This window comes from Mizuhopecten yessoensis, unplaced genomic scaffold (genome assembly GCF_002113885.1).
Source record: "Mizuhopecten yessoensis strain PY_sf001 unplaced genomic scaffold, ASM211388v2 scaffold4615, whole genome shotgun sequence".
NCBI classification, from domain to species: domain Eukaryota; kingdom Metazoa; phylum Mollusca; class Bivalvia; order Pectinida; family Pectinidae; genus Mizuhopecten; species Mizuhopecten yessoensis.
Window position 1 is genome coordinate 465,830 of NW_018405635.1, and position 16,921 is coordinate 482,750.

Sequence of the window (16,921 nt, forward strand, 5' to 3'; positions counted from 1 at the left end):
TGAAGGTCATTCATTTGAACAAACTTGGTAGCCCTTCACCCTAGCATGCTACTGACCAAATATCATCACCCTGGGCAGTTTGGTTATTGAGAAGAAGTTGTTTAAAGTTTTTAACATATTTGACCCCTGTGACCTTGAAAATAGATGAAGGTCATTTATTTGAACAAACTTGGTAGCCCTTCATCCCAGTTTGCTTCTGGCCAAATACAATCACCCTAGGCCTTTTAGTTATTAAGAAGAAGTCATTTAAACTAAAATATTGACGCCGGACGACAGACGGACGACGGATGCCGCACCACGGCATAAGCTCATTTGGCACTTCGTGCCAGGTGAGCTAAAAACCTCCGCCTTCATTGCTCCTAGTAAGTAATATCGGTATAATTACTAAAACATCATGGTCACCTTGTAGGATACACCGACTGGATTAAAGCGTATAACAATTGTAAAATGCATCATGGGATTTAGTTTGAACCTTCTTTATAGCAAGAGGTTTACAGGAGATGTTCCTGTAATGCAGTCACCAAATCTAAACACTTGGGCATTTTCTTTCTCTTCCTTGTCAAAATCAATCCTTTGGTATCTAACTGATACTGAGAGGCCATCAATACCGACCCTGGCTTTTGAATCCCCTGCACCTTTCATCAAATTATCGTACACAAAGGAGCCAAGCGTGACACAAAAAGCAATACCAGCCCATCTATTAGCTTGGAATGACCCTGATGGTTTCTCGTGGTCAGGAGATGGTCAACACAAATCTCCATCACCTCTGACACAAACTAAATTTGTGTTGACCTGATCACAATCTACTCCTGACTATCATGATTCGCTACAACAAATAGAACTTCTAGAGTGCCATTGTGTTCACCAGTGGGCCCAACAGATCACGCTTTACCAATCATGTATCATCACCGGGTAACAAAGATTGAATGAGTATGTATTCACAGATGAATGGTGATCCTTTTTCTACCCAACAGAGTATGTGTTTCTGACAAATCTAGCCTAGCTACCAATTACCTTTCCTCTTTCAGAGGTTCGTGAGACCTGGTTTATTTTAATGGACCAATTTTGAATCATTTATGATAGATGACATCTAAATGTTGTCACAAATTGGGTCAAATCATTTGATTACACTGCAGGGATGATAAATATGCTGATGACTTTTGCTATACATTAAAAATAAAAAACAGTTTTTGCTTTAATAGTGCTCATCAAGTGATGTGGGAAGTTCAGCCATGATAAATGAGTAGCATTCCTGATTACTGTAAACTAAATGTTTCTTCTATTTAAAACAGAGAAATATTTTACACACATACAAACATTTTACGTTGTGTATAAAAATTAAGACCACTAACATTTGTTCTATTGAGAATAAGGACCATTATACTTTGATCTATAGAGAATAGATATTACTAACCTTTGGTCTATAGACAATTAAGATGTTACTACCCTTTGGTCTGTAGATAATTAAGATATTATTAACCTTTCGTCTGTAGATAATTCAGACATTACTAACCGTTGGTCTGAAGATAATTAAGACATTACTAACCTTTGGTCTGTAGATAAATAAGATATTACTAACCTTTAGTCTGTAGAGAATTAAGATATTACTAACCTTTAGTTAGTAGAGAGTTAAGACATTACTAACCTTTGGTCTGTAGAAAATTAAGATATTACTAACCTTTAGTCTGTAGAGAGTTAAGACATTACTAACCTTTGGTCTGTAGAAAATTAAGATATTACTAACCTTTAGTCTGTAGAGAGTTAAGACATTACTAACCTTTGGTCTGTAGAAAATTAAGATATTACTAACCTTTAGTCTGTAGAGATTAAGACATTACTAACCTTTGGTCTGTAGATATATAAGATATTACTAACCTTTAGTCTGTAGAGAATTAAGATATTATTAACCTTTGGTCTGTAGAGAATTAAGACATTACTAACCTTTGGTCTGTAGAGAATTAAGATATTACTAATCTTTGGTCTGTAGATAATAAGATATTACTAACCTTTGGTCTGTAGAGAATTAAGACATTACTAACCTTTGGTCTGTAGATAATTAAGACATTACTAACCTTTGGTCTGTAGATAATTTAGATATTACTAAACTTTAGTCTGTAGAGAATTAAGACATTACTAACCTTTGGTCTGTAGAGAATTAAGATATTACTAATCTTTGGTCTGTAGATAATAAGATATTACTAACCTTTGGTCTGTAGAGAATTAAGATATTACTAATCTTTGGTCTGTAGATAATAAGATATTACTAACCTTTGGTCTGTAGAGAATAAAGATATTACTAACCTTTGGTCTATAGATAACTAAGACATTACTGAACCTTTGGTCTGTAGAGAATTAAGATATTACTAACCTTTAGTCTGTAGAGATTAAGACATTACTAACCTTTGGTCTGTAGATATATAAGATATTACTAACCTTTAGTCTGTAGACAATTAAGACATTACAAACCTTTGGTCTGTAGAGAATTAAGATATTACTAATCTTTGGTCTGTAGATAATTAAGATATTACTTACCTTTGGTCTGTAGAGAATTAAGATATTACTAACCTATAGCTAGTAGAGAGTTAAGACATTACTAACCTTTGGTCTGTAGAAAATTAAGATATTACTAACCTTTAGTCTGTAGAGAATTAAGATATTACTAACCTTTGGTCTGTAGATAATTAAGATATTACTAATCTTTGGTCTGTAGATAATTAAGATATTACTTACCTTTGGTCTGTAGAGAATTAAGATATTACTAACCTTTGGTCTATAGATAACTAAGACATTACTGAACCTTTGGTCTGTAGAGAATTAAGATATTACTAACCTTTAGTTAGTAGAGAGTTAAGACATTACTAACCTTTGGTCTGTAGAAAATTAAGATATTACTAACCTTTAGTCTGTAGAGATTAAGACATTACTAACCTTTGGTCTGTAGATATATAAGATATTACTAACCTTTAGTCTGTAGAGAATTAAGACATTACAAACCTTTGGTTTGTAGATAATTAAGACATTACTAACCTTTGGTCTGTAGATAATTAAGACATTACTAACCTTTGGTCTGTAGATAATTAAGACATAACTAACCTTTGGGCTGTAGATAATTAAGACATTACTAACCTTTGGTCTGTAGAGACTTTATGTGGTCTACAAGTTTTTTACTTGCTTGTTCTGCCTTCCATCGTCTCTCTCGTTCCTTCTCCAACTCTTGCATCAGTTGCTATGGAGAAAAGCAAAATATTCCTTAAATTTTGCATTAAATGATTGAAGATGCTTCTTACTTATATTTTTCATCTTGTAATTCATCTCCTATACAATTAATTCGCCTATGGAGATTAGTTGTAAGGTCTAAAGCATGTGATAATGCTAGAACTACAGTGTTCATATAGGGCTTTAGACATCTGGTTGTAAGCAACGTGGGGCAAGATGACATTTTAAAATATTGTAATTTTGATTGATAGGGTTATGGACACCAAATCCAGTTTAGATGAATCCTTGAGAAACGAGGAATACATTTTGTGCTAAAGGTGTGGTTCCCATGGGGACATAGGATCGGGGCAGAATAAGGAAAAATAGATGTAAAAACAAAGGAATATCCTTGGCTCAAAAGGATGCAATGCTTTATGTTACATAAACTATGAGAGAACACACTGTTCTGTCAATAATAAACATACAATATTCATCAGTTTGATATTAAACATTAGAATATGCGGAAATTGTGATACTGTCTCCCTACATTGGATTTTCAACTAGGGATGTACTTCCTATTTCCGTTTATCAATACACTCCTATGACCTTAACTGGCCCATCACATTTCCCACATTCACTAAGAACACACACCCAGGGGGAGGTGTAATGTGACATTAAAAAATACAAAACAAACAATACAAAACCACCAAAATCAGTTTGCAGCAAAATTTTAATGGTTATTCAAATTCCAGGCCGATTTGGACACTTTTGATAGTTTTTGTTTAGTATACATGTATAGTAATTAGGGCCTTTTCACCATTTGTAGGGCATTTCAAGCCCACTGTTGTTTTTAAGGACTTAGGAACCCTTTCCCAGAAGGAAAACCCTAGATGTCGTTAATAAGCACAGGGGCAAGTAAAGCGAGCCATGCCCCTGTGTTAATCAGTGCCTAATTCAGGTTTCTGAAACGTAATGATGAACATAAAGGCATCATGCTAGGCATACCAGTGCATCATAAGACAGTTGGAATGAGTTTGTGTTACACAATTGTAATATTCCCTCATCATAAGGATTAGGTTCTAAAGAATCCCATTAACAAGGAATAGAGTATTGTTATTCTGGGAATTTCAAGGTTAGAACACTTCTTACAAAAATCAAGGAGTTTTCAAGGTTAACTGTAAAACCAAAATGATTTTAAGTTTGGTTTTGATGATTTACGCTTCAGACTTGGACACCAGTAACTCACTCTCCTTCAAGTGTTCAGAGGTTGAAACAGCAACAGCTCTTAACATCTTCCCCGATTTGTTAGCTTTCAAAGTTAAAATGTATTTTTTATAAACTTCCTCAAATGTGCTAGATGATTTTTTTATTTTCAAAAGATTTATTATATAGTGCAAGCTATGAATTTCAGATGATGACATTTGTGTTTTAGATCATTTATGCTGGTGAGCTTCAAGATATTCAGACTGCAATCATCAACAAAAAGCATGTGCCCAGCCTGTCAGACACAACAAGTAAATCACAGTGTCGTGTGTTTGGTACAGGTTAATCACAGTGTCTTGTGTTAGGTACAGGTAAATCACAGTGGCGTGTGTTAGGTACAGGTTAATCACAGTGTCTTGTGTTAGGTACAGGGAAATCACAGTGTCGTGTGTTAGGTACCTGCCTCACCCAGCCTGTCAGACACAACAAGTAAATAACAGTGTCATGTGTTAGGTACAGGCCTCACCCAGCCTGTCAGACATAACAAGTAAATGACAGTGTCGTGTGTTGGGTACAGGCCTCACCCGGCCTGTCAGACACAACAAGTAAATCCCAGTGTTGTGTGTTAGGTACAGGCCTCACCCGGCCTGTCAGACACAACAAGTAAATAACAGTGTCATGTGTTAGGTACAGGCCGCACCCAGCCTGTCAGACACAACAAGTAAAGCACAGTGTCATGTGTTAGGTACAGGCCGCACCCAGCCTGTCAGACACAACAAGTAAATCGCAGTGTCGTGTGTTAGGTACAGGTAAATCTCAGTGTCGTGTGTTAGGTACAAGTAAATCACAGTGTCGTGTGTTAGGCACAGGTAAATCACAGTGTCGTGTGTACGTGTGTTAGGTACAGGTAAATCACATTGTCGTGTGTTAGGTACAGGTAAATAACAGTGTCGTGTGTTAGGTACAAGTAAATAACAGTGTCGTGTGTTAGGTACAAGTAAATAACAGTGTCGTGTGTTAGGTACAGGCATCACCCGGCCTGTCAGACACAACAAGTAAATAACAGTGTCATGTGTTAGGTACAGGCCTCCCCCAGCCTGTCAGGCATAACAAGTAAATGACAGTGTCGTGTGTTAGGTACAGGCTTCATCCGGCCTGTCAGACACAACAAGTAAATCCCAGTGTCGTGTGTTAGGGACAGGTAAATCACAGTGTCGTGTGTTAGGTACCTGCCTCACCCAGCCTGTCAGACACAACAAGTAAAGCACAGTGTCATGTGTTAGGTACAGGCCTCCCCCAGCCTGTCAGACATAACAAGTAAATGACAGTGTCGTGTGTTAGGTACAGGCTTCATCCGGCCTGTCAGACACAACAAGTAAATCACAGTGTCGTGTGTTAGGTACAGGTTAATCACAGTGTCTTGTGTTAGGTACAGGTAAATCACAGTGTCGTGTGTTAGGTACAGGCAAATCAGTGTCGTTTGTTAGGTACAGGGAAATCACAGTGTCGTGTGTTAGGTACAAGTAAATAACAGTGTCGTGTGTTAGGTACAAGTAAATAACAGTGTCGTGTGTTAGGTACAAGTAAATCACAGTGTCGTGTGTTAGGTACAGGTAAATCACAGTGTCGTGTGTTAGGTACAGGTAAATCAGTGTCGTTTGTTAGGTACAGGTAAATCACAGTGTCGTGTGTTAGGTACAGGTAAATCACAGTGTCGTGTGTTAGGTACAGGTAAATCAAAGTGTCGTGTGTACAGGATATCAATGCATGGTAATGACTGATACTTAATATACCTTTGAATGAATTAATTGTCAAATATAACACACCACCTTAAACTTGTAGGTTACACTGGAAATATAATTATTGACTTCAATGGATTTAAACAATACTTAATCATCTGTTACAAATTATTTTGTTTCTCAAATAATAGGAAAGAAATAAAGACAATTACCCACTGAGAAAAGCGGAGGGGGTTGACAACTATAGCAGTGTATACTGGCAGAAATAAACTTATCTGATCTCATTATCTACACTCTGTGTGCCTGACAAGATTATAAGCACCATTTGCTAGTGTCACTCCCAAAAAAGTAAAAGATGTCTTTCAAATACCAATTACACATTTTCTATCTGGAATTTGATTAGAAGTCATTTGCAGTCGACAGAATTCAGACTGAAACAGAAAAGAACAGGAAGAATGACATCATTCCTCGCCTTCAGCAATTTAAGTTAGCAGACACTTAACAGGATTTTCTAAGAAATTCAATTATTAAAATAACTTCATTCCAAATATCTGGGATTCAGCTATTAGGATAGGCAACATATTTCTAATCAAACAGGGTTATATATGGAAAATGATTTTCATCTTGTTACCGATGCTTTGAAAAATCAGCAGAAACATTTTTAGTCAACAACACGCAGAGCAGAGTAGGGCGAGTTCACCTAGAACTTTAAGCCATAATAAGCTGTTAACTCCTGGGTTTCTAAAACAGACAAACACAAAAGCAGCTTTACCCCTATAAAATACTTAAATAGAAATACATTTACATTGATCTACAAGCTATAAGGTAGCAATTATATCTACTCAGATTTTTATATCAGACTTTGGGAAGAAGTATAAAATGTGAGTGGTTTAAGGATGACAGGGGAATGATGCACAATGCACTTAAGATAAAGTTTAAATGAGACTTCGTAACATGAACACTGCTACATAAACCTAAACACATCCCCAATTAATATTCATATTTCAATAAAACAAAGTGAACACAGGCTCACATATATAGGTATATTTTCCCTCACCCTACTTTGCGTGTTACCTTTGACCCTTTAACATTGACCAATGACCATCAAAACCTAATCGGGTGTAGAACTGTGTAGCCACACTACCATGTGTAAATGTAAATTAAACATGTTGAAGAGGGTTGTGAGATACCTTTACCTTTGACCTTTTAACCTTGACTGATGACCATATAATTAACCAGGTGTAGACCTTGATATTACCATACTATGGTGTGAATATATAATAAATGTGTTCAGAGGTTCAACAAAGATCTTGTACACAACCTTTGTTTTACTGCGGATGGATGCACAACCTATGCACGCATGAACGTAGGTATGGACAAAGCGATTACTGCGTAAGTTAAATTTTGTAAATACACAAAATTAAAACGCTTGAAATATATTGATACCTGTATATGTGTAACAAGAAATTAACAATTGTTGAGTGTTGTTGACAAGTTGCAGCATATCTACGCCTCTTCTTTGATACAACATTAACTTCCATTGGCTCAGGTTTGCTTCATATTAAATTGGAGAAACAGTGATCCAACTCACAAACTTGTACCCCCATTTTCACTTACTAGTTTTCTTGAGCAGAAATTGCCAAGGTCAATAACTCAAGGAAATATTGTCAAAACACACATTTCTTTCTTCATACACAGGGACATATGATGTAGTTTAACTGAGACAAACTACCAAAAAATCCAACACACAGTTAAGGAGGAGTTGGCTTGCAAGTTTTCTAGAGCAGAAATTTAAAGCTTCAAGGGCCATAACTCCAGGAAAAATATTTGTATTGAAAATTCCTTTCTTCAAGCATATCTACAAACAATGAAGTTTCACTGTGACGAGGTACACAAACTGTTAAGGAGGAGTTCACTTACAAGGTTTCTAGGGCAGAATGTTTCAATGGCCATAACTCCAGGAAAAATTGTCAAATTGCAAATTCATTTCTTCATGCACATTTACATACAATGTACTTTCACTGTGTCAAGTAACACAACAATCTAACCCACGGTTAATGAGGAGTGGCGCTTACATAATGGACAGACAGACAAGGTGATTCCTTTATACACCCCCCTTCCCCCCACCAAGTTTGTTATGTGCTACAGCCTGTCAATCTATTTGTTCGTCTGCTGGATATTACCAAACTAATCAGTAGTGAAGCGGACGTAAAAACACTCAAACATCCTGTGTATATTACATATTACATCAATTGGACATTAATTCTTGCACTCTCAGATCGAGGCAGACTGTGTTTCACTGTGATATTGGAGCTAGGACATTGTTTCATGTTATATTTTCAGATGCAGTCAAGGAGCAGTCATCAAGAGATAGGTTGGAGTATAGCTGTGGTCAATGTGGTCAAACAAGGGGGTATTTAGTGTGGCCAGAGAAGACAATAGAAACTTACCACATATGTAGACTGGACATCCTCCCTCATTTGCTGGTCAGTGACACAGTAGGCTGAGGGCTGTCTGAGGACTGCCTCGTGTGTGGCTGGTCCTAGCTGGTCCTCCCCTATAGCACTACTGAAATCAGGAAACATTATCAGTCATTAAAAATTCAGGCCACTTAATGATTACACATTAGATACCTGATAGAACAAGGTTACCGCAAGCGGTATATAATACGCCCGTCACACATTGAAAGAGCAGTTGTTTGTATGATTGAAATATATGAAGTATTTGTGAGTAATTGATATTGAAAGAGAAATCATTCAACATAACTGGTAGATCAATGAGTGCAATTCAACATCATGGAACACATGCATCGCATTAATGAAACCAAGGGGAATAACTCCAATAATTACGGTCGGATAATGGCGGTTATCGAACTTGTCCGAGGTTTCATGGTAATTAACCTTGTTGTGAAGTTTGAAGTTAATCCGTTAATAATTACTCGAGATATCGAGCGGACACTGTTTCGGCAAGTCCATAAAGGGGCATAACTCCACAAATTATGGTCGGATAATGGCGGTTATCGAACTTGTCCGAGGTTTCATGGTAATTAATCTTGTTGTGAAGTTTGAAGTTAATCCGTTAATAATTACTCGAGATATCGAGCGGACACTGTTTCGGCAAGTAAAGGGGCATAACTCCAGAAATTATGGTCGAATAATGGCGGTTATCGAACTTGTCCGAGGTTTCATGGTAATTAACCTTGTTGTGAAGATTGATGTTAATCCGTTAATAATTACTCGAGATATCGAGCGAACATCGTTTGCCTGCCCGCCCGCCCGCTCACGTGATAACATAATATGTCCCCGTCTTCGACGGGCGTATAAAAAGCTGAAAGACCATGTACACAATCAAGTTACAGGATGAACACACAATCAAGTTACAGGATGAACACAGAACCCAGTTACAGGATGCACACACATCCAAGTCACAGGATGAACACACAACCAAGTTACAGGATGAACATACAACCAAGTTACAGGATGAACACAGAACCCAGTTACAGGATGAACACAGAACCCAGTTACAGAATGATCAAACAACCAAGTTACAGGATGAACACAGAACCCAGTTCCAGGACGCACAAACAAACAGGTTACAGAATAAACACAGAAACCAGTTACAGGACGCACACACAACCAAGTTACAGGATGAACACACAGCCAAGTTACAAGAGGAAAACACAACCAAGTTACAGGATGGTCAAACAACCAAAATACAGGATGAACACAGAACCCAGTTACAGGACACACACACAACAGAGTTACAGGATGAACACAGAACCAAGTTACATGATGAACACACAACCAAGTTACAGGATGAACACACAACTGAGTTACAGGATGAACATACAACCAAGTTACAGGATGAATACAGAACCAAGTTACAGGATGAATATCAGTACAATTTTTGGATATATTACTGTAGTTCAAGTTCCTTGAAGTTTTTAATATAATAATTAATAATTTGAGGTTCTTATATAACGCTTTATCACAACCTAGTTCGTAGGTCGTCTCAAAGCGGTTCACAAATTATTATCCGTGGTTATAGGGCATTTGCAGCCACCCAATATCTTTTTCTCAACTCCCTGGTGAGCATACAGCCGGAGCTGCCATTTCGGCGCTAACAGCTAGCATTCAACCATTCTAGCACTGCCCAACCACGTACTCATTTACAGCTGAGTAAAGTAAATTGCTCAAAGATACAACACAGAGCTGTGCCATGACTCGAACCCGCAACCCTTCGGTCATAAGCCCGGCGTCCTACCACTTAAGACTACCGTGCCTCTTATGTTTGACCTCTGTGACTTTGAGAGTAAGTCAAGGTCATTTATCTAAAACTTCATAGCATGAAACTGACCAATGTCTTGACCATAGTCCTCACCATTATTAAGAAAGAGTAGTTTAAACACATCTGACTCCTATAAAATTGAATTATAAGTCAAGGTTATTGCTTTTCACAAACTTTTTAATATGCCATTCGAATAAGCTACCGAGCGAATAAAAAAAGAGCCTATAGGCATTTTCATTCTTAAGAAGTTTGAAACAGTTTGATTATTCTAACAAATTTGACCCCAGAGTGTGACCTTGAATGTAAGTCGTGTTTGTTTGTGTTTACATTGTATCAGTCTATACCAGCAAGTGACTAACAAAGTATCACGGCACTAGTCACTTCAGTTCTGAAGAAGTTGTTTTAACACCTTTCACCCCTTTGACATAGAAAAGAGGCCAGGGTCCTTTTTTCTTTGCAAACAAGGTATTACACACCATTCCAGGAGGATAAATGGCCAAATATCATGATTTTGACCCCAATAAAACCTGAGTTAATAAGCAAAGGTCATGCCCTTTGCAAAGTAAGTAGCAATCTACTGCCAAAATATCATGACTGTTATATGCAATTTTGTTTTTCAACAGAAAAAGTTTTGTTTTTGTTTTTTAAGTTGTTTTTTGTGTTTTGGCTTCTTTTTAATCTAACTACCATGAACTTAAAAGCTGGTCAATGTAACGTTATTTTGCAAACCTTGTCAGGTTTCATATCAGGAAGCATCTAGCCAAATATCATGACCCAACATTGAATGGTTCTAAAGAAGAAGTTGTTTAAGGAAAAAGTTAATGAATCATGGAGGGATAGACAGATGGTATATGACTTATCAAAGCCGAAATCATTGTGTGTAATACAAATTCCAGTTACAAGATTAAACCGGTCATTTTAAAGAATCAAAAATCACAATACATTTCCTCTGCAAACTTCTCTTTTTAGTAACCAGTTGGACACAGTACATCACTAAAACTTTAATTGGCAAAGGCATAAGTCTAATGCAAATCTGTGTCAATAAACATGCTATGGTCTAGGGCCAGGTATTCCTCCTGTTGGTACAATAATAAATACACCAACTCTTTTATGAGATTTAGACCAGGCAGTGATTTAGCACTGCCAAATGCCTGATTAGTTCCTGGTGTTATTTTAGCTGAAATCCTGCAAGAACCCAACTAAATTCCAGCTATACTTTAACTTGGGTTCAAGCAAGGTAGTCAGTTATAATGAGTTGTCCTACTCACCAAAAGTACTAGTCAACATACCTGTACAGATGGGTACAAGCTTGCTAGGAAGTATTGACTCAGATAAAACAGTACAGTCAACATACCTGTACAGATGGGTACAAGCTTGCTAGCAAGTATCGACTCAGATCAAACAGTATAGTCAACAAACATGTACAGATGGGTACAAGCTTGCTAGCAAGTATCGACTCAGATCAAACAGTACAACTAGTCAACATACCTGTACAGATGGGTACACGCTTGCTAGGAAGTATCGACTCAGATCAAGCAGTATAGTCAACAAACCTGTACAGATGGGTACAAGCTTGCTAGGAAGTATCGACTCAGATCAAACAGTATAGTCAACAAACCTGTACAGATGGGTACAAGCTTGCTAGGAAGTATCGACTCAGATCAAACAGTACAACTAGTCAACATACCTGTACAGATGGGTACAAGCTTGCTAGGAAGTATCGACTCAGATCAAACAGTACAACTAGTCAACATACCTGTACAGATGGGTACAAGCTTGCTAGGAAGTATCGACTCAGATCAAACAGTACAACTAGTCAACATACCTGTACAGATGGGTACAAGCTTGCTAGGAAGTATCGACTCAGATCAAACAGTACAACTAGTCAACATACCTGTACAGATGGGTACAAGCTTGCTAGGAAGTATCGACTCAGATCAAACAGTACAACTAGTCAACATACCTGTACAGATGGGTACAAGCTTGCTAGGAAGTATCGACTCAGATCAAACAGTACAACTAGTCAACATACCTGTACAGATGGGTACAAGCTTGCTAGGAAGTATCGACTCAGATCAAACAGTACAACTAGTCAACATACCTGTACAGATGGGTACAAGCTTGCTAGGAAGTATCGACTCAGATCAAACAGTACAACTAGTCAACATACCTGTACAGATGGGTACAAGCTTGCTAGGAAGTATCGACTCAGATCAAACAGTACAACTAGTCAACATACCTGTACAGATGGGTACAAGCTTGCTAGGAAGTATCGACTCAGATCAAACAGTACAACTAGTCAACATACCTGTACAGATGGGTACAAGCTTGCTAGGAAGTATCGACTCAGATCAAACAGTACAACTAGTCAACATACCTGTACAGATGGGTACAAGCTTGCTAGGAAGTATCGACTCAGATCAAACAGTACAACTAGTCAACATACCTGTACAGATGGGTACAAGCTTGCTAGGAAGTATCGACTCAGATCAAACAGTACAACTAGTCAACATACCTGTACAGATGGGTACAAGCTTGCTAGGAAGTATCGACTCAGATCAAACAGTACAGTCGACATACCTGTACAGATGGGTACAAGCTTGCTAGGAAGTATCGACTCAGATAATTATTTCACATTATGAACATGAAGATGTCAAATTTAGATTTTAATTATAAATTTCTAATTTCAAATCATATGCAGGATATAAGACTGAAAAGGAAAACTTGGAAATTGTGGAGCAGGTTGGCAAGTAATAGGTTTGGCTTAGAGTTGAGAATTCTGGAGTAAACGTCCATGATAGGATCAGATGTTTTATGTGTACATAAAGTATCTCTGTAGGAGTTTTATTACTCGTACAGCACGGAAATCTCCTCACAAGCAACATACAAAATCATATACACTGCTTATATGGTAGTCCCCCATTTACTTTATAGCAATACCATGTCACAATCTGTCAGAAAAACTGCAATTCAAATTGAAGTAATAAAAATCAATAAATAATTTAATTGTATTTGGTATGAAAAGGTTTTAAATTCCAGTTATATTTATGTCACCAGGTACATAATCCTGTCATTCCTGCAGAAGAAGAAGAATTTTAAAGCTATTTTTCTATTTTCCCTATTTGGCCCCGCCCCTCTGCCAAAAGGGGGTTCAAACCCACCATTTATACAAAATTGAGTCACCTTGGCCCAAAGATGCTCCAGACTAAATTAGGATTAAATCCCTTAATCCCTATGGTAGAAGAAGGATTTTAAAGGTTTTACCTCTATTTCCCCTATTGGGCCCCACCCCTCTGCTCCCAGGGGGGCCACACCGCAACCATGTATATAAAATTGATTTCCCTTGGACCAGGGATGCTCAGGGATGCCAAAGTTTGATAAGATGTATTGTCATTTAGAAAGGGACCCATTGGGGCAGGCATAACATTATGTAAACCATCAAATTCATATGGCAAGTAAGAAGATAATATTTTAATTCTTTTTGTTATATATCTTTATCATGTTTCAAACCCTGAGTGTGGTATTAACAGAAAGTTAATGACATATGAAGGCCTGTCTGTCTGCTTGTCAGTGATTGACCATTGACCAGTGCTGGAGGGTCAGTCTGCTGTCAGTGATTGACCAGTTAACCAGTGTTAGAGGGTCAGTCTGCTTGTCAGTGATAAGACAGTTGACCAGTGCTGGAAGGTCTGTCTGCTTGTCAGTGTTTGAACAGTTGACAAGTGCTGGAGGGTCAGTCTGCTTGTCAGTGATAAGACAGTTGACCAGTGCTGGAAGGTCTGTCTGCTTGTCAGTGTTTGAACAGTTGACAAGTGCTGGAGGGTCAGTCTGCTTGTCAGTGATTGACCAGTTGACCAGTGCTGGCAAGGGTCAGTTTACTTGTCAGTGATTGATCACCAGTTGACGAGTGCTGGAGGGTCAGTCTGCTTGACAGTGATCTCATGATAGGACCATTGACCAGTGCTGGAGGGTCAGTCTGCTTGTCAGTGATAGGACAGTTGACCAGTACTGGAGGGTCAGTCTGCTTGTCAGTGTTTGACCAGTTGACAAGTGCTGGAGGGTCAGTCTGCTTGTCAGTGATTGACCAGTTCACCAGTGCCATAGTAACCATATAATACATTCAAATGTTCAATTACTGACATCACAATATTAGGTCCGAATCTCAAAACAAGAGGTCCTAGGGACCTGTATTGCTCACCTAGTATTCAATGCTGTAGGCTATACCTNTCTGCTTGTCAGTGATTGACCAGTTGACCAGTACTGGAGGGTGTCTGCTTGTCAGTGATTGACCAGTTGACCAGTGCTGGAGGGTCAGTCTGCTTGTCAGTGATTGACCAGTTGACCAGTGCTGGCAAGGGTCAGTTTACTTGTCAGTGATTGATCACCAGTTGACGAGTGCTGGAGGGTCAGTCTGCTTGACAGTGATCTCATGATAGGACCATTGACCAGTGCTGGAGGGTCAGTCTGCTTGTCAGTGATAGGACAGTTGACCAGTACTGGAGGGTCAGTCTGCTTGTCAGTGTTTGACCAGTTGACAAGTGCTGGAGGGTCAGTCTGCTTGTCAGTGATTGACCAGTTCACCAGTGCCATAGTAACCATATAATACATTCAAATGTTCAATTACTGACATCACAATATTAGGTCCGAATCTCAAAACAAGAGGTCCTAGGGACCTGTATTGCTCACCTAGTATTCAATGCTGTAGGCTATACCTTAGCAAACATTGCTGTGAGATTTAAACTGATTTTACAATGACAAGTTGATTAGTCATGCATTTAATTAACTTGATAGTGATATGCTTAGGTCTTTTAAAGGACCTTTAGAAGTAGGCATTTATGTACTCAACTGAACCGATGACCTTGAATATGGGTCAAGTTCTTTAAAGTGAACAGTTAGAAGGATATCTTTATATCATTAATTAAGGCCTTTTCGTTATTCATAAGAAGTTGTTTAAAGCAACATATTACCAAAATAGTTTAATTATGAACATGATTTATTTTACAACAATTATGAAACAAATAATTTCAACTTATATTAATCACTCTTGTTTGCCAGAATGTAAGTGTGCATGGAGTCTCAATGTGGGAGGAATTTGGAGTTCCCGGAGAAAATCCACGTGGTCGCGGGCAGGTGACCCCATACCTTTTCAGTTCTGATCAAGGAATTCAACCCTAGCCACCTTGGTGAAAGGAGAGTGTGCTATCCACTGCACCACCTCACCACCACTATCCACTGCACCACCTCACCACCACTATCCACTGCACCACCTCACCACCACTATCCACTGCATCACCTCACCACCACTATCCACTGCATCACCTCACCACCTCTATCCACTGCACCACCTCACCACCACTATCCACTGCACCACCTCACCACCACTGAAATAGTATTTTACCGAGTGTACATGTTGCATGTACTTCCAATTATGTGATTACGGGGGAAGCAATGCTATCCTTAAGACCATTCCAAACAACTTGTTTAATGGCTCGATCTGCCAAAAATAATACCAATAACATTATGTGAGAACTTTTTAAAAACCAGGCAGTTCCAGTTATAAAACACGATCAGATGTTGACCGAGAGAAATTCTCACGAGGATCACAGAACATTAACACCTATTTATTATGCATCGTACTTTGTTATGAGTGTGGGAAAAATTAATGGTATCGTATAACTCAAATTTAACACCTGGATTAATTTAAGACAATTTGGCAACTTTTCGCTTTGTTGTCGATACAGTAATGGTTTTCAATCTCTGATCCTTCCCATGGCAAGCCTTTTTTGTTCACTGCAATGAAATGGTGTGTAAAACTGTGTTATTTGAATGTATTACAATGTATTAGAAATGGATATCTAAAACTGAACCATTTTTATACTGTTCAATATGTACATCCTGTTTAGAGATAAAACAGTTAAAAGTTGTTCATGATTATAGGAGTCAAACCTAGTCTCTTTCAGCACAATGGAGTTTAAGAACTTGTGCATTCTCTAGACTTTTTTGCTGTCTGGAGTAATGTACTAGACCTTATGGCTGTCTGAAGTAATGTACTAGACATTATGGCTGTCTGGAGTAATGTTCCAGACCTTATGGCTGTCTGGAGTAATGCACTAGACCTTATGGCTGTCTGGAGTAATGTACCAGACCTTATGGCTGTCTGGAGTAATGTTCCAGACCTTATGGCTGTCTGGAGTAATGCACTAGACCTTTTGGCTGTCTGGAGTAATGCACTAGACCTTATTGCTGTCTGGAGTAATGCACTAGACCTTATGGCTGTCTGGAGTAATGCATTAGACCTTATAGCCATCCAGAGTAATGTACCAGACCTTATGGCTGTCTGGAGTAATGTACTAGACCTTATGGCCGTCTGGAGTAATGCACTAAACCTCATGGCCGTCTGGAGTAATGCACTAGACCTTATGGCCGTCTGGAGTAATGCACTAGACCTTATGGCTGTCTGGAGTAATGCACTAGACCTTATGGCTGTCTGGAGTAAT

The 16,921-nt window shown here is 38.4% G+C and overlaps 1 protein-coding gene across 1 annotated transcript in view; it reads right to left on the minus strand.

Moving 5' to 3' along the window:
• LOC110449458 (leucine-rich repeat and coiled-coil domain-containing protein 1-like) overlaps nt 1-16,921 on the minus strand; it is a 142,575-nt gene that overhangs the window by 56,963 nt on the left and 68,691 nt on the right. The window contains exons 10-11 of the mRNA XM_021496334.1: nt 8,588-8,705; nt 3,127-3,226 (exon numbers count right to left, since the gene is read on the minus strand). Of these exons, the coding sequence (XP_021352009.1) occupies nt 3,127-3,226; nt 8,588-8,705 (218 nt within the window). The remainder of the gene's footprint in view (nt 1-3,126; nt 3,227-8,587; nt 8,706-16,921) is intronic.